Source organism: Oncorhynchus nerka, linkage group LG12 (genome assembly GCF_034236695.1).
Source record: "Oncorhynchus nerka isolate Pitt River linkage group LG12, Oner_Uvic_2.0, whole genome shotgun sequence".
NCBI classification, from domain to species: domain Eukaryota; kingdom Metazoa; phylum Chordata; class Actinopteri; order Salmoniformes; family Salmonidae; genus Oncorhynchus; species Oncorhynchus nerka.
In genome coordinates this window covers 40,726,281-40,748,781 of record NC_088407.1, presented here as the reverse complement: position 1 = coordinate 40,748,781, position 22,501 = coordinate 40,726,281, and the positions used below count along the sequence as shown (strand labels likewise).

The 22,501-nt window shown below is 42.3% G+C and overlaps 1 protein-coding gene across 1 annotated transcript in view; it reads left to right on the top strand.

Moving 5' to 3' along the window:
* Positions 1–6: 6 nt before the first annotated feature.
* LOC115138231 (ribosome quality control complex subunit NEMF) overlaps positions 7–22,501 on the top strand; it is a 34,420-nt gene continuing 11,925 nt past the window's right edge. Inside the window, exons 1-17 of the mRNA XM_029674882.2 lie at positions 7–198; positions 587–655; positions 811–913; positions 1,007–1,132; positions 1,322–1,473; positions 12,499–12,566; positions 12,702–12,791; positions 12,921–12,994; positions 13,092–13,159; positions 13,293–13,368; positions 13,536–13,676; positions 17,881–18,089; positions 19,727–19,900; positions 20,054–20,117; positions 20,215–20,303; positions 20,548–20,651; positions 20,932–20,994. Of these exons, the coding sequence (XP_029530742.1) occupies positions 41–198; positions 587–655; positions 811–913; positions 1,007–1,132; positions 1,322–1,473; positions 12,499–12,566; positions 12,702–12,791; positions 12,921–12,994; positions 13,092–13,159; positions 13,293–13,368; positions 13,536–13,676; positions 17,881–18,089; positions 19,727–19,900; positions 20,054–20,117; positions 20,215–20,303; positions 20,548–20,651; positions 20,932–20,994 (1,828 nt within the window). The 5' untranslated portion in view covers positions 7–40. The remainder of the gene's footprint in view (positions 199–586; positions 656–810; positions 914–1,006; positions 1,133–1,321; positions 1,474–12,498; positions 12,567–12,701; positions 12,792–12,920; positions 12,995–13,091; positions 13,160–13,292; positions 13,369–13,535; positions 13,677–17,880; positions 18,090–19,726; positions 19,901–20,053; positions 20,118–20,214; positions 20,304–20,547; positions 20,652–20,931; positions 20,995–22,501) is intronic.

Below are 22,501 nucleotides of genomic sequence, written 5' to 3'. Positions count from 1 at the left end.
TTTTGATTCAAACAGGATTCCGTACAAATGTAGACCGCGCATGCGTGCTGTAAAAGCTAGCGTTTCGTTGCTGTGTGCTGCTCTCCTTGTCTGCCGTGTAAATGTTTCGGACAACGAATACAAACTACTAATTTTCACCATGAAAACAAGATTCAATACCGTGGATATCAGGGCGGTCATTGCTGAGATAAATGCTAAGTAAGTTAGTCTGGTTCATGCATCATGAAACGTGCTAATGTTGGCTAGCTAGTTAACGTTAGCTAGTTACTGTAGCAAATGTCGAAGTTAAAAGAGAGTTTTGGCTTGTTCGACATTGCAGGCGACTGACTGATCTTCAAATCACCTTGGGTCATAAATAACGACTCATTATTATTTGTAGCAAGATAAGTCACAATTTACCCACGAAACCTCACGGTTTTGACACTCGAACACGGCCATTGAATAACTAGCTAACTAAATAACTACTGTCAAAAATGGGTTTTTGATAGTACAGATATCTAGCTAAATATAGCTAGCTAACAAAATATGATTGGGACTTATGAATAACGTCAGCATGACACTAACTTAACTTGTTATGTTATCACAGTTACCTTGGTATGCGCGTAAACAACGTGTATGACATCGACACCAAGACCTATCTCATCCGTTTGCAAAAGTAAGTAATATCTGCTGCCTGTCAGTGGTACCAAGCTACAGCAACCATCCATGTTGTTTCCATGATGTTTCTTTCCAGAACTTGTCATGTACACGTAGTCCTAGGGATGACTGGTGTTCAAGGTTAGAATGGAAAACGTTTTTGTTTGTTTTCAGGCCTGACACCAAATCTATTCTACTGGTTGAATCTGGACTCCGCATTCATTCTACAGACTTTGAATGGCCCAAAAATATGATGCCCTCTGGCTTTGCCATGAAAGTGAGGATATGTTTTTTTTTTCAGTTGTCCATTCACTTGTCAAGCAATGATGGATGTCTTGGTAACTGACTGTATGATGACAATTCCCCACAGTGTCGAAAGCATCTCAAGTCAAGACGACTAACACAGGTGAAGCAGCTTGGGGTTGACAGGATTGTTGACATCCAGTTTGGCTCAGATGAGGCTGCTTACCATCTGATAGTGGAACTCTATGACAGGGTGAGAAATTACCATTCCCTTTTTCCTCTCTCCGAGTCTGAGGTTTTCATTGTACTCCTCAACTGTAGAATACAGTACTTGTTTCATATTTATATATAAATATATATATGATAATAGATAATCCATGCTGTTCTCTTTATGATCGTCATGTTGAATGCAGTGTAATGTGCACCCCCTGTGTATGTGAAGGGTAACATTATCCTGGCGGACCACGAGTACACCATTCTGAACCTGCTGCGCTTCCGCACAGCCGAGGGAGAGGAAGATGTGAAGATAGCGGTGAGGGAGAGGTACCCTGTGGAGAACGCCAGGCCCCCAGAGCCCCTCATCAGCCTGGAGAGGTAAGACATCCCCTGGAGGCAGATAGTGGGGTAGGATGAATTAATAATGGGTGAAGAGTGGGTTAGGATGAATCATGGGGCCAATGCAGGCAAAAGATTGGGAAAATGTAAATATTTGCAGATTAATTTGGTGAAATGTTGAGGGATTTGTCACAAGATGTTTAGTGATCTGAGCATTGTATTCAATTGTATATATATATATATATATATATATATATACAGTACCAGTCAAAAGATTGGACACACCTACCCTTTCAAGGGATTTTTATTTTTACTGTTTTATACATTGAAGAATAATAGTGAAGACATCAAAACTATGAAATAACACATGGAATCATGTAGTAACCAAAAAAGTGTTAAACAAATCCTAATATATTTGAGGTTCTTCAAAGTATCCACCCTTTGCCTTGATGACAGTTTTGTACACTCTTGGCATTCTCTCAACCAGCTTCATGAGGTACCGTGGGGCCAAAAAGTATTTAGTCAGCCACCAATTGTGCAAGTTCTCCCACTTAAAAAGATGAGGCCTGTAATTTTCATCATATGACAGAAAAAATGAGAGAAAAAAATCCAGAAAATCACATTGTAGGATTTTTTTATGAATTTATTTGCAAATTATGGTGGAAAATAAGTATTTAGTCACCCACAAACAAGCAAGATTTCTGGCTCTCACAGACCTGTCTTCTTTAAGAGGCTCCTCTGTCCTCCACTCGTTACCTGTATTAATGGCACCTGTTTGAACTTGTTATCAGTTTAAAAGACACCTGTCCACAACCTCAAACAGTCACACTCCAAACTCCACTATGGCCAAGACCAAAGAGCTGTCAAAGGTCACCAGAAATAAAATTGTAGACCTGCACCAGGTTGGGAAGAATGAATCTGCAATTGGTAAGCAGCTTGGTTTGAAGAAATCAACTGTGGGAGCATTTATTAGGAAATACAAGACCACTGATAATCTCCCTCGATCTGGGGCTCCACGCAAGATCTCACCCCGTGGGGTCAAAATGATCACAAGGACGGTGAGCAAAAATCCCAGAACCACACGGGGGGACCTAGTGAATGACCTGCAGAGAGCTGGGACCAAAGTAACAAAGCCTACCATCAGTAACACACTGCGCCGCCAGGGACTCAAATCCTGCAGTGCCAGACGTATCCCCCTGCTTAAGCCAGTACATGTCCAGGCCCGTCTGAAGTTTGCTAGAGAGCATTTGGATGATCATTTGGATGATCCAGAAGAAGATTGGGAGAATATCATATGTTCAGATGAAACCAAAATATAACTTTTTGGTAAAAACTCAACTCGTCGTGTTTGTAGGACAAAGAATGCTGAGTTGCATCCAAAGAACACCATACCTACTGTGAAGCATGGGGGTGGAAACATGCTTTGGGGCTGTTTTTCTGCAAAGGGACCAGGACGACTGATCCGTGTAAAGCAAAGAATGAATGGGGCCATGCATCGTGAGATTTTGAGTGAAAACCTCCTTCCATCAGCAAGGGCATTGAAGATGAAACGTGGCTGGGTCTTTCAGCATGACAATGATCCCAAACACACTACCCGGGAAACGAAGGAGTGGCTTCGTAAGAAGCATTTCAAGGTCCTGGAGTGGCCTAGCCAGTCTCCAGATCTCAACCCCATAGAAAATATTTGGAGGGAGTTGAAAGTCCGTGTTGCCCAGCAACAGCCCCAAAACATCACTGGTCTAGAGGAGATCTGCATGGAGGAATGGGCCAAAATACCAGCAACAGTGTGTGAAAACCTTGTGAAGACTTACAGAAAACGTTTGACCTCTGTCATTGCCAACAAAGGGTATATAACAAAGTATTGAGAAACTTTTGTTATTGACCAAATACTTATTTTCCACCATAATTTGCAAATAAATTCATAAAAAATCCTACAATGTGATTTTCTGCATTTTTTAAATTCTCATTTTGTCTGTCATAGTTGAAGTGTACCTATGATTAAAATTGCAGGCCTCATCTTTTTAAGTGGGAGAACTTGCACAATTGTTGGCTGACTAAATACCTTTTTGCCCCACTGTAGTTACCTGGAATTGCATTTCAATTAACAGGTGTGCCTTAAGTTAATTTGTGGAATTTCTTTCGTTATAATGCGTTTGAGCCAATCAGTTGTTCTGACAAGGTAGGGGTGGTGTACAGAAGATAGCCCTATTTGGTAAAAGACCAAGCCCATATTATGGCAAGAACATCTCAAATAAACAAAGATAAATGACAGTCCATCATTACTTTAAAACATGGTCAGTCAATCCAGAAAATTTCAAGAACTTTGAAAGTGCAGTCCCAAAAACCATCAGGCGCTATGATGAAACTGGCTCTTACGAGGACCGCCACAGAAAAGGAGACCCAGAGTTACCTCTGCTGCAGAGGATAAATTCATTTATTAACTGCACCTCAGATTGCAGCCCCAAAAAAATATATTTTTTTAACATTTATTTCACCTTTATTTAACCAGGTAGGCAAGTTGAGAACAAGTTCTCATTTACAATTGCGACCTGGCCAAGATAAAGCAAAGCAGTTCGACACATACAACAACACAGAGTTACACATGGAGTAAAACAAACATACAGTCAATAATACAGTATAAACAAGTCTATATACGATGTGAGCAAATGAGGTGAGATAAGGGAGGTAAAGGCAAAAAAAGGCCATGGTGGCAAAGTAAATACAATATAGCAAGTAAAACACTGGAATGGTAGATTTGCAATGGAAGAATGTGCAAATTAGAAATAAAAATTATGGGGTGCAAAGGAGCAAAATAAATAGATTAAATACAGTAGGGAAGGAGGTAGTTGTTTGGGCTTAATTATAGGTGGGCTATGTACAGGTGCAGTAATCTGTGAGCTGCTCTGACAGTTGGTGCTTAAAGCTAGTGAGGGAGATAAGTGTTTCCAGTTTCAGAGATTTTTGTAGTTCATTCCAGTCATTGGCAGCAGAGAACTGGAAGGAGAGGCGGCCAAAGAAAGAATTGGTTTTGGGGGTGACTAGAGAGATATACCTGCTGGAGCGTGTGCTACAGATGGGAGATGCTATGGTGACCAGCGAGCTGACATAAGGGGGGACTTTACCTAGCAGGGTCTTGTAGATGACATGGAGCCAGTGGGTTTGGCGACGAGTATGAAGCAAGGGCCAGCCAACGAGAGCGTACAGGTCGCAATGGTGGGTAGTATATGGGGCTTTGGTGACAAAACGGATTGCACTGTGATAGACTGCATCCAATTTGTTGAGTAGGTTATTGGAGGCTATTTTGTAAATTACATCGCCAAAGTCGAGGATTGGTAAGATGGTCAGTTTTACAAGGGTATATTTGGCAGCATGAGTGAAGGATGCTTTGTTGCGAAATAGGAAGCCAATTCTAGATTTAACTTCGGATTGGAGATGTTTGATATGGGTCTGGAAGGAGAGTTTACAGTCTAACCAGACACCTAAGTATTTGTAGTTGTCCACGTATTCTAAGTCAGAGCCGTCCAGAGTAGTGATTTTGGACAGGCGGGCAGGTGCAGGTAGCGATCGGTTGAAGAGCATGCATTTAGTTTTACTTGTATTTAAGAGCAATTGGAGGCCACGGAAGGAGAGTTGTGTCCAAAGAAGGCCAGAAGTATACAGAATGGTGTCGTCTGCGTAGAGGTGGATCAGAGACTCACCAGCAGCAAGAGCGACCTCATTGATGTATACAGAGAAGAGAGTCGGTCCAAGAATTGAACCCTGTTGCACCCCCATAGAGACTGCCAGAGGTCCGGACAGCAGACCCTCCGATTTGACACATTGAACTCTATCAGAGAAGTAGTTGGTGAACCAGGCGAGGCAATCATTTGAGAAACCAAGGCTGTCGAGTCTGCCGATGAGGATGTGGTGATTGACAGAGTCGAAAGCCTTGGCCAGATCAATGAATACGGCTGCACAGTAATGTTTCTTATCGATGGTGGTTAAGATATCGTTTAGGACCTTGAGCGTGGTTGAGGTGCACCCATGACCAGCTCTGAAATCAGATTGCATAGCAGAGAATCTATGGTGAGATTCGAAATGGTCGGTAATTTGTTTGTTGACCTGGCTTTCGAAGACCTTAGAAAGGCATGGTAGGATAGATATAGGTCTGTAGCAGTTTGGGTCAAGAGTGTCCCCCCCCTTTGAAGAGGGGATGACCGCAGCTGCTTTCCAATCTTTGGGAATCTCAGACGACACGAAAGAGAGGTTGAACAGGCTAGTAAAAGGGGTGGCAACAATTTCGCCAGATAATTTTAGAAAGAAAGGGTCCAGAATGTCTAGCCCGGCTGATTTGTAGGGGTCCAGATTTTGCAGCTCTTTCAGAACATCAGCTGAACGGATTTGGGAGAAGGAGAAATGGGGAAGGCTTGGGCGAGTTGCTGTGGGGGATGCAGTGCTGTTGACCGGGGTAGGAGTAGCCAGGTGGAAAGCATGGCCAGTTGTGGAAAAATGCTTGTTGAAATTCTCAATTATGGTGGATTTATCAGTGGTGACAGTGTTTCCTATCTTGTGGGCAGCTGGGAGGAGGTGTTCTTATTCTCCATGGACTTTACAGTGTCCCAGAACTTTTTTGAGTTAGTGTTGCAGGAAGCAAATTTCTGCTTGAAAAGGCTAGCCTTAGCTTTTCTAACTGCCTGTGTATAATGGTTTCTAGCTTCCCTGAACAGCTGCATATCACGGGTGCTGTTCGATGCTAATGCAGAACGCCATAGCATGTTTTTGTGTTGGTTAAGGGCAGTCAGGTCTGGGGAGAACCAAGGGCTATATCTGTTCCTGGTTCTACATTTCTTGAATGGGGCATGTTTATTTAAGATGGTTAGGAAGGCATTTAAAAAAAATATCCAGGCATCCTCTACTGACGGGATGAGATCAATATCCTTCCAGGATACCCCGGCCAGGTCGATTAGAAAGGCCTGCTTGCTGAAGTGTTTCAGGGAGCGTTTGACAGTGATGAGTGGAGGTCGTTTGAGGCAGTGATCGCTGAGATCTTGGTTGAAGACAGCAGAGGTGTATTTAGAGGGCAAGTTGGTTAGGATGATATCTATGAGGGTGCCCGTGTTTAAGGCTTTGGGGAGGTACCTGGTAGGTTCATTGATAATTTGTGTGAGATTGAGGGCATCAAGTTTAGATTGTAGGATGGCTGGGGTGTTAAGCATGTTCCAGTTTAGGTCGCCTAGCAGCACGAGCTCTGGAGATAGGTGGGGGGCAATCAGTTCACATATGGTGTCCAGAGCACAGCTGGGGGCAGAGGGTGGTCTATAGCAGGCGGCAATGGTGAGAGACTTGTTTTTAGAGAGGTGGATTTTTAAAAGTAGAAGTTCAAATTGTTTGGGTACAGACCTGGATAGTAGGACAGAACTCTGCAGGCTATCTTTGCAGTAGATTGCAACACCGCCCCATTTGGCAGTTCTATCTTGTCTGAAAATGTTGTAGTTCGGGATTAAAATTTCAGAGTTTTTGGTGGTCTTCCTAAGCCAGGATTCAGACACAGTTAGAACATCCGGGTTGGCAGAGTGTGCTAAAGCAGTGAATAGAACAAACTTAGGGAGGAGGCTTCTAATGTTAACATGCATGAAACCAAGGCTATTACGGTTACAGAAGTCGTCAAAAGAGCGCCTGGGGAATAGGAGTGGAGCTAGGCACTGCAGGGCCTGGATTCACCTCTACATCGCCAGAGGAACAGAGGAGGAGTAAAATAAGGGTACGGCTAAAAGCAATAAGAATTGGTCGTCTAGAACGTCTGGAACAGAGAGTAAAAGGAGGTTTCTGGGGGCGATAAAATAGCATCAAGGTATAATGTACAGACAATGGTATGGTAGGATGTGAATACAGTGGAGGTAAACCTGGGTATTGAGTGATGAAGAGAGAGATATTGTCTCTAGAAACATCATTGAAACCAGGAGATGTCATTGCATGTGTGGGTGGTGGAACTAATAGGTTGGATAAGGTATAGTGAGCAGGACTAGAGGCTCTACAGTGAAATAAGCCAATAAACACTAACCAGAACAGCAATGGACAAGGCATATTGACATTAAGGAGAGGCATGCTTAGTCGAGTGATCAAAAGGGTCCAGTGAGTAGAGAGGATTGGTTGGGGGTCACGGCGATTTAGACAGCTAGCCAGGCCATCGGTAGCAAGCTAGCATAGGATGGAGGTCTGTTATTAGCCACCTCTTGCGTTCCGTCAGTAGATTAGTGGGGTTCCGTGTGGTAGAGGGGATTAATCCAAATCACACAACAACAACAAAAAACAATAGATATAGTTATAGAGGCCCAAGAAGAATTAAAAAAAATTTTTTTTGTCCGATTGTCTATTCAGATAGCAGCCGATAAGACAGCTAACGGTTAGCGGGCCGCAGATGGGCGTTCAGGTAACGTCGCGACAGAGGAGCCAGCCGGATAACTCCTTCGGGTAGATAATGTCGGCAGTCCAGTTGTGAAGGCCCGGTGGGGCTCCGCGTAGGCAGTAAAACAGGTCCGGATAGGTGATTGGAGCCCAGGAGTGATTGATAGAACTCTTCAGCTGGCTAGCTCCGGAATAATTGATGTTTGCTCCGGAATCGACGAAAGCCGATAGTCACACGGATATCAGCTAGCTAGCTGTGAGATCCAGGTATGAATGTCCAGAGTTAGCGGTTGAAATCCAGGGACATGGAGAGAAAAATTGGTCCGGTATGTTCCGAGCCGCGCTGCGCCGTACAAAACTGGCTATAGATTTTCGAGCTAAAGGATAGCTGATGGTTGCAGGCAGGCACAAACCGTGGTTAGCTGAATACTAACGATTAGCCAGTAAAGAAGCTAACTAGCTTCTGATTAGCTTCTGGATTAGCTTCTGGCTAGCTTCTGGCTAGTTTCTGGCTAGCTTCTTGGAGGATTACAGATTTGAGGTAAATAATACTTTTTTTATAAATATAAATTGGTGAGGCGGGTTGCAGGAGAATGTTTTGAAGATGAGTTTATGGAAAATTTAAAAATAAATATATATAAAAGGTATGTGAAAAAAGTTTAAATATATATATATATATATACGGGACACGACAAGACGAGGACAAAAGACGTCTGAACTGCTATGCCATCTTGGAATCAATGAATCAAATGCTTCACAGAGTTCAAGTAACAGACGCATCTCAGAGGAGACTGCATGAATCAAGCCTTCATGGTTGAATTGCTTTACAGAAACCACTACTAAAGGACACACAAAAGAAGAAGAGACTTGCTTGGGTTAAGAAACACGAGCAATGCATATTAGATGGAAATCTGTCCTTTGGTCTAAGTCTAAATTGGAGTTTTTTGGTGCCAACTGCCGTGTCTTTTGTGAGATGCAGAGTAGGTGAACGGAGGATCTCCACGTGTGTTTCTCACCATGAAGCATAGAGGAGGTGGTGTGATGGTGGGGGGTGCTTTGCTGGTGACACTGTCTGTGATTTAGAGTTCAAGTCACACTTAACCAACATGGCTACCACAGCATTCTGCACCGATACGCCATCCATCTGGTTAGGGCTTAGTGGCACTATTATTTGTTTTACAACAGGACAGTGACCCAACATACCTCCAGGCTGTTTATGGGCTATTTGACCAAAAAGGAGAGTGATGGAGTGCTGCATCAGATGACCTGGCCTCCACAATCACCCGACCTCAACTCAATTGAGATGGTTTGGGATGAGTTGGACCGCGGAGTGAAGGAAAAGCAGCCTACAAGTGCTCAGCATATGTGGGAACTCTTTTGTGGTCACTACATGATTCCATATGTTATTTCATAATTTTGATGTCTTCACTATTATTTTACAATGTAGAAAATAGTACAAATAGAGAATAACCCTTGAATGAGTAGGTGTGTGTCAACTTTTGACTGTGTGTGTGTGTGTGCGTGTAATCTGACAAGGGGAACTGTTTTGAAAACACCACGCCTCCATCTTGACATTCCCCCACCATTGCAAAATGTTTTTGAAGCTATAGAAATGCATTTATTAATGTCTACATTTGTTTTTGTCACATGCATTCTGTTAGAGACACCTTAATACTTACTTTTTAAATTGTATTATGTCAGCTAAACATAAAAAATAAACATGAGAAAATATATAACATTTTCCTTGAAGTTATGCTAATATCCCCACTACAACAACAAAAATACTTGAATATGTGTAATTATCTCCTTTAAATTGAATTGAAATACTGTAGAATTATATTCATTACTATGGAGGACTGCTCCTTCTATTGGGAGTGACAATATCGCCGTCCGGTGGCTTCAAAGCTCTACAGAGGGTAGTGCGTACAACTCAGTATATCACTGGGGCCGAACTCCCTGCCATCCAGGACTTCATTACCAGGCGGTGTCAGAGGAAAGCCCAAAAATGGTCAGACTCCAGCCACCCAAGTCATAGACTGTTTTCTCTGCTACCGCATTGCAAGCGGTACCGGAGCGACACGTCTCTGACCAGAAGGCACTTGAACAGCCTATACCCCCAAGCTATATTCACTAGATTCTACCCACACACTCACATACTACACTGACACTCCAACACATACATATATTGACGCCACAGACACACTTTACATACTCTGCTTCTACTCTGTTTATTATACACTGCTCAAACAAATAAAGGGAACACTTAAACAACACAATGTAACTCCAAGTCAATCACACTTCTGTAAAATCAAACTGTCCACTTAGGAAGCAACACTGATTGACAATACATTTCACATGCTGTTTTGCAAATGGAATAGACAACAGGTGGAAATTATAGACAATTAGCAAGACACCCCCACTAATGGAGTGGTTCTCCAGGTGGTGACCACAGACCACTTCTCAGTTCCTATGCTTCCTGGCTGATTGTTTTGGTCACTTTGGAATGCTGGTGGTGTTTTCACTCTAGTGGTAGCATGAGACAGAGTCTACAACCCACACAAGTGGCTCAGGTAGTGCAGCTCATCCAGGATGGGACATCAATGCGAGCTGTGGCAAGAAGGTTTGCTGTGTCTGTCAGCGTAGTGTCCAGATCATGGAGTCGCTACCAGGAGACAGGCCAGTACATCAGGAGACGTGGAGGAGGCCATAGGAGGGCAACAACCCAGCAGCAGGACCGCTACCTCCGCCTTTGTGCAAGGAGGAGCAGTAGGAGCACTGCCAGAGCCCTGCAAAATGACCTGCAGCAGGCCACAAATGTGCATGTGTCTGCTCAAACGGTCAGAAACAGACTCCATGAGGGTGGTATGAGGGCCCGACGTCCACAGGTGGGGGTTGTTCTTATAGCCCAACACCGTGCAGGACGTTTGGCATTTGCCAGAGAACACCAAGATTGGCAAATTCGCCACTGGCGCCCTGTGCTCTTCACAGATGAAAGCAGGTTCACACTGAGCACATGTGACAGTCTGGAGACGCAGTGGAGAACGTTCTGCTGCCTGCAACATCCTCCAGCATGACCGGTTGGGCGGTGGGTCAGTCATGATGTGGGGTGGCATTTCTTTGGGGGCCGCACAGCCCTCCATGTGCTCGCCAGAGGTAGCCCGACTGCCATTAGGTACCGAGATGAGATCCTCAGACCCCTTGTGAAACATATGCTGGTGCGGTTGGCCCTAGGTTCCTCCTAATGCAAGACAATGCTAGACCTCATGTGGTTGGAGTGTGTCAGCAGTTCCTGCAAAAGGAAGGCATTGATCCCTTGTTATGGACTGGCCTGTCTGTTCCCCAGACCTGAATCCAATTGAGCACATCTGGGACATCATGTCTCGCTCCATCCACCAACGCCACGTTGCACCACAGACTGTCCAGGAGTTGGCGGATGCTTTAGTCCAGGTCTGGGAGGAGATCCCTCAGGAGACCATCCACCACCTCATCAGGACTATGCCCAGGCGTTGTAGGGAGGTCATACAGGCACGTGGAGGCCACACACACTACTGAGCCTCATTTTAACTTGTTTTAAGGACATTACATCAAAGTTGGATCAGCCTGTAGTGTGGTTTTCCACTTTAATTTTGAGTGTGACTCCAAATCCAGACCTCCATAGGTTGATACATTTGTTTTTCCATTGATAATTTTTGCGTGATTTTTGTTGTCAGCACATTCAACTATGTAAAGAAAAAAGTATTTCAAAAGAATATTTCATTCATTCAGATCTAGGATGTGTTATTTTATTTCCCTTTATTTTTTTGAGCAGTGTATATCCTGATTGCCTAGTCACTTTTACCCCTACCCATATGTAGTTGTGTAAAGTTCTTAAGTAAAAAATACTTTGGTGTATCTGTACTTTACTATTTATATTTTTGATAATTTTACTACACTACATTCCTAAAGAAAATAATGTACTTTTTACGCCATACATTTTCCCTGACACCAAAAAGTACTTGCTACATTTGGAATGCTTAGCAGGACACAAATGGTCTAATTCACACACTTATCAAAAGGTCCTCTCTGTTCATCTCTACTGCCACTGATCTGGCAGACTCACTATCCATAAATTAAAAAACAAGAAAATGTTGCTGTCTGGTTTGCTTAATATAAGGAATTTTAAAATATTTTTATTGTAAGTTTTGATACTTCAGTATATTTGATCAATTACACTTACTTTTGATTCTTCAGTATATTTTAAACTGAATACTTTTACTCAAGTAGTATTGTACTGCATGTTACTTGAGTATTATTCTATTAAGGTATCTTTTCCACAATTATGACATTTGGGTACTTTTTCCACCACTGCCCACATGTACGTACTGTATTGGCTCAATTACCTCAACTACCTTGTATCCCTGCGCATTGACTTGTATTTCTTACTTTTGAACTCTGCACTTTTGGGAATGGGCTTGTAAGAAAGCATTTAATTGTAAAGTATACACCTGTTGTATTCGGCGTTGTGGATCTCTGAGGACCAATAAAATTAGATTTCAATAAGCAGGACTTTTGCAATCATCCAGCCAGGATTTTTGGAAAACTTGGTTATTTTGGGAAAGTTTACCGGACTTTTGCAACCCTAGTTAGGCACAAGAGTTCATTGAAGAAATAATCCTTTGTTTTGGTTTGTTTTTCATGTAGACTCACTGAAGTCCTGTCGAAGGCCACGAATGGAGAACAGGTGAAAAGGATCCTCAATCCCCACCTTCGTAAGTAGTCTTCATCTCCTCAAAGTGGCTCCATCCATTGCTCATCCAGGTTTAGTTTAAAAATAAATGTTTTACACAATGTTATTATTGTAAACAGCAGACTTACCTTCTAATATGATCTATCTGCTCTTTCAGCATATGGGGCTACTCTCATAGAGCACTGTCTGATGGAAGTGGGACTCCCCGGCTTCATCAAAGTGGACAGCCAGTTTGATGCTGCACGAGGTACGTTTCTTTTAGACCAGCTGTAGCCTTTGGCAGATTACAAAGATATGCTGCTGGTATATATTATTCAATCAATGATCATCAGAATTGTGATATTCTGGATGAAATAGGCTTAATTGTTGTCTGTAGATGCACCCAAAATCCTTGATGCCCTGCAAATGGCAGAAGTTTATATGGAGAAAACGGCAAGCTTCGATGGAAAGGTAGGTCTCACGTCTTATTGAGAATATTCATTCATACATCAGATCCATTTGTCATAGCGAAATTATAGAAAACTGTTTCTCTCTTGTTTCGTTGCAGGGCTACATCATCCAAAAATGTGAGAAGAAACCAAGTTTAGCCCCAGAGAAACCTGAAGAATTGCTCACGTAAGTTATTTTATTTGACTCTCATTCTGTGCTTATGATATTATGTCTCCAAGTTCTGTTACTTGTTATGGAGGTTTTTGTTTGCTTGGTTGGTGAGATATGTTCAACTCTCCAACATTGTCTTCTTTTACAGATATGAGGAATTCCACCCCTTCCTCTTTGCCCAACATGCAAATAGCCACTATGTTGAGTTTGATACATTTGACAAGGTGAATTTTAGAATAGATGTCCTTTATATGTATTTATTTACCCTATGCATACGTTGGAAAAATGTCATTGTTTCCCATACGTACCTAGTGTACTAAAACTATATTGGTATTTTCACAAGACGTAAGGTATGAGATCACTTCAGTAAGTCTTGCTCCTCTGCGCTTAGGCAGTGGACGAATTCTACTCCAAGATGGAGAGTCAGAAGATTGACGTGAAGGCCCTGCAGCAGGAGAAACAGGCTCTGAAAAAGCTGGACAATGTCAAGAGGGACCACGTGCAGAGGCTGGAGGCACTGCACCAACTTCAGGTCAATACTGAAGAAATCTCGCATCACCACCTGAGCTGTGTTCGAATACTCATACTAACTGCACTAACTGTACTATTTGTGACGTGAATTGAGTACAGTTGAAGTCAGAAGTTTACATACACTTAGGTTGGAGTCATAAAAACTCGTTTTTTCAACCACACAAATTTCTTGTAAACAAACTATAGTTTTGTCAAGTCGGTTAGGACATCTACTTTGTGCATGACACAGGTAAGCTTTCCAACAGTTGTTTACAGACAGATTATTTCACTGTATCACAATTCCAGTGGGTCAGAAGTTTACATACCCTAAGTTGACTGTGCCTTTAAACAGCTTGGAAAATTCCAGAAAATTATCTCATGGCTTTAGAAGCTTCTGATAGGCTAATTGACATAATTTGAGTCAATTGGAGGTGTACCTGTGGATGAATGTCAAGGCCTACCCTGCTTGACATCATGGGAAAATCAAAAGAAATCAGCCAAGACCCCAGAAAAAAGACCTTCACAAGTCTGGTTCATCCTTGGGAGCAAACGCCTGAAGGTACCACGTTCATCTGTACAAACAATAGTACGCAATTATAAACACCATGGGATCACACAGCCGCCATACCGCTCAGGAAGGAGACGGGTTCTGTCTCCTAGAGATGAATGTACTTTGGTGCGAAAAGTGCAAATCGATCCCGGAACAGCAGCAAATAACCTTGTGAGGATGCTTGAGGAAACGGGTACAAAAGTATCTATATTCACATTAAAACGAGTCCTATATCAACATAACCTGAAAGACCGGTCAGCAAGGCAGAAGCCACTGCTCCAAAACTGCCATAAAAAAGCCAGACTACGTTTTGTAACTGCACATGGGGACAAAGATTGTACTTTTTGGAGAAATGTCCTCTGGTCTGATGAAACAAAAATAGAACTGTTTGGCCATAATGACCATCGTTATGTTCGGAGGAAAAAGGGAGAGGCTTGCAAGCCGAAGAACATCATCCCAACCGTGAAGCACGGTGGTGGCAGCATGTTGTGGGGGTGCTTTGCTGCAAGAGGGACTGGACTGCACTTCACAAAATAGATGGCATCATGAGGTAGGAAAATGATTTGGATGTATTGAAGCAACATCTCGAAGTCATCAGTCACAAAGTTAAAGCTTGGTTGCAAATGGGCCTTCCAAATGGACAATGACCCCAAGCATTCTTACAAAGTTGTTGCAAAATGGCTTAAGGTCATCAAAGTCAAGGTATTGGAGTGGCCATCACAAAGCCCTGACCTCTGTCCTATAGAAAATTTGTGGGAAGAATTGAAAAGCGTGTGTGAGCAAAGAGGCCAGAAACCTGACTCAGTTACAACAGCTCTGTCAGGAGGAATGGGCCACATTTCACCCAACTTATTGTGGGAAGCTTGTGGAAGGCTACCCGAAATGTTTGACCCAAGTTAATCAATTTAAAGGCAATGCTACCAAATACTAATAGAGTGTATGTAAACTTCTGAACCACTGGGAATGTGATGAAAGAAATAAAAGCTGAAATAAATCATTCTCTCTTCTATTATTCGGACATTTCACATTCTTAAAATAAAGTGGTGATCGTAACTGACCTAAGACATGGACCTTTTACTAGGATTAAATGTCAGGAATTGTGAAACTGAGTTTAAATGTATTTGGCTAAGGTGTATGTAAACTTCCGACTTCAACTGTATATAGTATGCTTATTGGTCATAGTATGGATATAGTTAGTATGCCAAAAGTTTCCGGATGTCGTACTAAATTTCCCAAAATACGAAGTATACATGCATAGGACACCATTTCCGTACTTTTTGGGCCCATTATGCACATCTTCAGAAAATGGGCGTGGCATCACAATGTTTTCAGATTTGGAGAAAATGTCGGACTTCAGCAGTATAGTTTCTGGCGAGAGCGAATTCAAATTCATTAAACTAACTAATGGCAAATGTTAATGTTGAGCAATGTAATAAAGTAATGACATTTCAAATAAGTTACGTTACACGTTATGTTGGCTGACAATTTGTTAGCTACGCTATCCTTACGAACCGCAAAGCATTACAGCACTATGTACCGGTATGTTAGCTAGTTACCTAACGTTAGTTGGATACTAATACATCGAGCTTTCCAGGCAGTATATTAACTCTCTGCTAACTAACCAACGTTTTATTGACTTGATTATTCACATCATTCTTAGCTAAGTGGTGTAGTCGTTTTGCGTTTCATCAGACGTTAATTAGTCTCGTGCACCATTGAATATGGCCGGTGTCAGTAAACGTTTGCAAAAAAAAAAAGAGTAATAAATTGTTGCCAGCTGCACAGTTAGTCACCAACGCTCTGGATAACATGAAAACAGCCTAACCAGCTCTGCTATGGTGAGTAAAATGGTCAGAGTGAGGTGTTCTCTCATTTGTGTCTGGAAGTAGCTAGCCAACATTAGCTTGGGTGCTTGACTGCTGTTGAACGCTCGGATCAGCCCTACTCCTCGTCAAGAGCGTCTAGTGTCGGCTCTGAACGCTCCGAGAGTGAAACGTTCTGAATTTACAATCTGACAACGCTCTGGATTTACGAACGCCCAGAGCACACTCTGGCACTGCAGATTTGAATTTACGAACACACCCAAAATTGTAAAATGTTTAGCTCGTCATTTGTTATGCTAGCAGAGGTTGCATAGCAACAGCATTGACTTCCGGTAGACAGGCGACGCTCTAGTACGCTCAACTGAAATGATACCGTTCGTTTACAGTATACTAAAATTAACTAATATATACTCATTAAGTATGTAGTATGTTAGAATGGGTATTCGAACACAGCCCTGGGTTCAACTAGTATTTGTTTTCTTTCAGATACGTAAACTGCTCTTGATTTAGCCTTCCTTGCTCAATGGAACCAATGGAGTAAACCCGACCCATCAACAGGCAGTCTCAATCAAGCACTCAAAGTATTTCAAAGATAACCGATGATATTTGAACTCTGGTCTGATCACCACAGTGAAAACAAATGGTCAGAGCTAAAGGAGTGCTAATGCTCAAGGAGTGCTAATGGGTCCGGCCAGAGTCATGTATTTAGAGAGTTGGGCAAATGCGGTTTTTACATTATGATGCGTTTACATGACACTTCACCATTCTATGGCAGCCACGTTAACTCCCAATTTACATTACATGGGGAATATTTAAAATATACTATAAAATGGAATGTCTAGAATGAACATTATGATGCATTTACATTACACTACAACATTGTATGTCAGCCATGTTAGCTCCCAATTACATTACATGGGGAATATTAAAACAATGTTATGTAACTGAATGTCTAGAATTAGAACAATATTCTAAAAGTTTGCCTCTCTCTAAATGCATGGCCCTTGGTTCCGCTAATCACCCCAAACAACCCAAAAGTACCCACAACTCAAAACAAACACAAACGGGTACACAAAAGAACCCATAACAACCACAAACAGGTTCTCTCTCCCCCTCGCTCTCGCCATACTACCTGTCTAATAAAGAGTCAGGTTATGGCTGGAATGAAGGATGACTGATAGGCTGTGTGGGGGGTAATGATGGGAGGATTGTCCTCCATGATGACCCACTTTGTGTATGTGTCCCAAAATGGCACACTATTCCCTATAAAGTGTACTTCCCACTTGGTCAAAGTAGTGCACTTTATAAGGATGGGGTGGCATTTGGAAATCCGCCTATGTAGTGGAGGAATATGTAGCTCCCAGGCTGTGGTTTACATATTGATCTGATCCGTAATGGGGTGATTGGGTTGATCACCTGATCGATCGGCAGTCACAAACCTTCTTACTGTAGCAGGTGACATGCATGGATTTCTATAATTTCATAGAGGTGAGACTACTCTGCGTCGCAAATGGCAACCTTTTCCCTGTATAGTGCACTACTTTTGGAACATAGTCACCTGGTGTTGGCAGCACCTTATCCCAACATCTGTGTGTGTGTAGGCAACACTAATGTACATAACCTGATCTCATTGAAGGAGGAGAGGTGGCTCTGCCAAGACATGTAGTTGAACACCTTCTGTGTGTTATCTAGTTATGATGGTAAGCATGTGTGTCCGTGCCAGGGTTATTTTGAAATGAAGATAGTCAATTCAAGAAGTAATTTTAATTTAAAACGGAAAGACTTTTGATATAAATAGCTTGTACTCAGTAATGCGAATGCTAAAGGAGTGCTAATGCTAACATTTGTTGCAGGAGGTAGACAGGCTTAGGGGCGAGCTGGTGGAAATGAACTTGCCCATAGTGGAGAGGGCTCTGCAGGTGGTGCGGAGCGCCCTGGCCAACCAGGTGGACTGGGCCGAGATAGGGCTGATCGTCAAGGAGGCCCAGGCTGCCGGAGACCCAGTGGCCTGCGCCATCAAGGAGCTGAAGCTGCAGACCAACCACATCACAATGCTTTTAAAGTGAGTTGATGCCCAAAATGGGGATACATTTCTAATTGCCCCTCCAGGGATTGATAAAGTCATATTGAATTGAACTGTCTTTGGTTCGGTTTAACTTGACTACTGCCCTTTAACTTTACAACTGAGCTGAGCTGTACTAAGCTAACCTGGTTACGCATCCATCCTATGCTGCTGCAATCTTGCTGGAAGGTTGTGGGAGCGTGGCGTTGCAGTTTCCCAGCATATATCGCCCACAGCGTCTAGGATTTGAATCACACGTCCTTGATGCTCCCCTCTATCACTGTGTCCCATCCTCTTTCAAACTGTCTAAATAAGCTGAACAATATGTAAGGGGGGCCGAACTCTTTACTGTAGGTGTCATATGTATGCATTTATAAAGCCTTGTATAAACAGTGTTGCCAAGAATCCCGCTCGAAAGGAAAAATGTGATATTGTATCCAGCACAGAACAGTTCAATAGTACTCCAAATACTATGAATCAACCACTAACCCACCTTTATCTGCCCTCTAGCCAATTAAATAGATGGATGCTGAACAGAAAGAACAGGGTCATGCTCATTAGGGCCTCCATTAGAGTTCCATGTAATACTGTGTGCCTCCCATAGTCTGTTCTGGACCTGAGGACTGTGAAGAGACCTCTTGTTGCATGTCTTGAGGGGTATGCATGGGTGTCCGAGCTGTGTGCCAGTAATTTAGACAGACCGCTCGGTGCATTCAACATGTCAATACCTCTCATAAATAAAAGTAGTGATGAAGTCAATCTCTCCTCCATTTTCAGCCAGGAGAGATTGACATGCATATTATTAATATTAGCTCTCTGTGTACATCCAAGGGCCGGCCATGCTGCCCTTTTCTGAGCCAATTGCAATTTTCCTAAGTCCTTTTTTGTGGCACCTGACCACACGACTGAATAGTAGTTAAGGTGTGACAAGACTAGGGCCTGTAGGACCTGCCTTGTTGATAGTGTTGTTAAGAAGGCAGAGCATTGCATTATTATAGACAGACTTCTCCCCATCTTAGTTACTACTGCATCAATATGTTTTGACCATGACAGTTTACAATCTAGTGCTACTCCAAGCAGTTTAGTCATCTCAACTAGCTCAATTTCCACATGATTTATTACAAGATTTAGTTGGGTTTAGTGAGTGTTTTGTTCCAAATACAATGCATTTAGTTTTAGAAATATTTAGGGATAACTTATTCCTTGCCACCCACTCTGAAACTAACTGCAGCTCTTTGTTGAGTGTTGCAGTCATTTCAGTCGCTGTAGTAGCTGACGTGTATAGTGTTGAATCATCCGCATACATAGAAACTCTGGCTTTACTCAAAGTCAGTGGCGTGTCATTAGTAAAAAATGTAAAAAGCAAGGGGCCTAAACAGCTACCCTGGGGAATTCCTGATTCTTACTCTATTATATTTGATATGCTTCCATTCATGAACACCCTCTGTGTTCTGTTAGACAAGTAGCTCTTTATCCACATTTATAGCAGGGGGTGTAACGCCATAACACATACGTTTTTCTAGCAGCAGACTATGATCAATATTGTCAAAAGCTGCACTGAAGTCTAACAAGACAATCATTTTATCATCAATTACTCTCATGCCGACTGAAAACTACCCTGTTGTTTCCCCGTTCAGGAACCCATACATTGTCCCAGAGGAAGTAGAGGAGGAGGATGTAGCCAAGATGGCTGAAGAGAAGGGGAAGAAGAACAAGAACAAAGAGAAGGGTCAGAAGGGCAAGCCCAAGAAGGACCAGCCCATGATGGTGGATGTGGACCTCAGCTTGTCAGCTTACGCCAATGCCAAAAAGTAGGCTCTCCACTCTCCCTGGCTTAGTGTATTCTTTGAACTGAAAAATTAAATAGAACAGTTATGTTTTATCTCTATGCTTTGAACAGTATGGCCAGATGTGGTTTTAGGTATCAAGCTGACGAACCCAAACGTTTATCTCCTTTTTTCCAGATACTACGACCACAAGCGAACCGCTGCTAAGAAAGAGCAGAAAACCGTGGAGGCAGCCCAGAAGGTGATGGTGCCACATGCATATGAAATTCCCTGTCGATTTGTGTTTGTGGTCAGTTTTTATATTTGTAACATTTTCCCCCTTTTTTATTTAATTCAAGGCTTTCAAATCTGCTGAGAAGAAGACCAAGCAAACCCTTAAAGAGGTCCAAACGGTTACGACCATTCAGAAGGCCAGGAAAGTCTACTGGTAAGACACTTAACCTAACTGAATTCACCCTCTGAAAACTTGCCATGTGTAGAGAGATGAGCAGTCATTGACAAATCTGAACTAATGCAGCCATTTTCAGCTAATGTAACACCTGTAAGAAGTAATTAAATGAGCGCAAAGTTCTCTCCACCTTTGTGTCAGATTTGTGACAAATTCATTTGGGCAATTACTTTCTCTATCTTTTTCAGTATGTGACAAATTATGTATCGTTGTGCTCTGTCAGGTTTGAGAAGTTCCTGTGGTTCATCAGCTCAGAAAATTACCTCACCATCGCCGGACGTGACCAGCAACAGAATGAAATTATCGTTAAGCGCTACTTGAGGGCTGGTAAGAGTGGAATACACTTATTATAGTCCTGCCTTACAACAGGCTATGGACAACTATCCAATGTCCATACTAGCATCAAATAAATGCCCAATACATTGTTTCGGACTTGAACGTATGCTAGTTTGGTACACAACACGCTATGTTCCACTATCCATACTAGCATACCACATAGAATGCAGTCACAATACATTGCTTCATTGTAGTTAGTATGCTAGTATGGATATTGGAACAGATTCTATCTCTACCTGTGTGAAAATCTCATGTTGGTGTCTCTTATCAGGGGATATCTACGTTCACGCCGACCTCCATGGAGCAACTAGTTGTGTCATCAAGAACCCATCTGGTAAGAGCTAGCCTAGTTCTGTGATCAACACACTGTTGTTCAGTCAAATGATGCTCTCTTATCCTCTGGAATTTCTCTTTAATATACAGTACCAGTCAAAAGTTTGGGCACACCTACTCATTACAGGGTTTTTCATTAATTATACTATTTTCTACGTTGTAGAATAATAGTTTCATATAGTAACCAAAAAAGTGTTAAACAAATCAAAATAATATTTGATATTCTTCAAAGTAGCCAACCGTTGCCTTGGTGACAGCTTTGCACACCCTTGGCATTCTCTCAACCAGATTCATGAGATAGTCACCAGCTTCATTAGGTGTGCCTTCATAAAAGTTCATTTGTGGAATTTATTTCCTTCTTAATGCGTTTGAGCCAATCAGTTGTGTTGTGACAAGGTAGGGGTGGTATACAGAAGATAGCCCTATTTGGTAAAAGACCAAGTCCATATTATGGCAAGAACAGCTAAAATAAGAAAAGAGAAACAACGGTCCGTCATTACTTTAAGACGTGAAGGTCAGTCAATCCGGAACATTTCAAGAACTTTGAAAGTTTCTTCAAGTGCAGTCCTAAAAACCATCAAGCGCTATGATGAAACGGTCTCTCATATGAGGACTGCCACAGGAAAGGAAGACCCAGAGTTACCTTTGCTGCAGAGGATAAGTTCATTCGAGTTACCAGCCTCAGAAATTGCAGCCCAAATAAATTCTTCAGATGCATCTCAACATGAACTGTTCATAGGTGACTGCGTGAATCAAGCCTTCATGGAAGAAGAGACTTGCTTGGGCCAAGAAACATGAGCAATGGACATTAGACTGGTGGAAATCTGTTCTTTGGTCTGATGAGTCCAAATTTGAGATTTTTGGTTCCAACCACAGTGTTCCAACCAGAGTAGGTGAATGGATGATTTCTGCATGTGTGAACCACATGTGAAGCATGGAGGAGGTGAGGGTGCTTTGCTGGTGACTCTGTTATTTATTTAGAATTCAAGGCACACTTAACCAACATGGCTACCATAGCATTCTGCTGCGATACGCCATCCTATCTAGTTTGCGCTTAGTGGGACTACCATTTGTTTTTCAACAGGACAATCACTCAACACACCTCCAGGCTGTGTAAGGGCTGTTTAACAAAGAAGAGTGATGGAGTGCTGCATCAGATGACCTGACCTCAACCCAATTGAGATGGTTTGGGATGAGTTGGATCGCAGAGTAAAGGAAAAGGAGCCAACAAGTGCTCAGCATATGTGGGAACTCCTTCTAGACTGTTTGAAAAGCTTTCCTGGTGAAGCTGGTTGAGAGAATGCCATGAGTGTGCAAAGCTGTCATCAAGGCAAAGGGTGGCTACTTAAAACATTTTTTTATTTAGCTAGGCAAGTCAGTCCTAGGAACCGTGCTTTGAAGAATATAAAATATATTTAGATTTGTTTAACACTTTTTTTGGTTACTACATGATTCCATATGTTATTTCATAGTTGTGATGTGTTGTTCACTATTATTCTACAATGTAG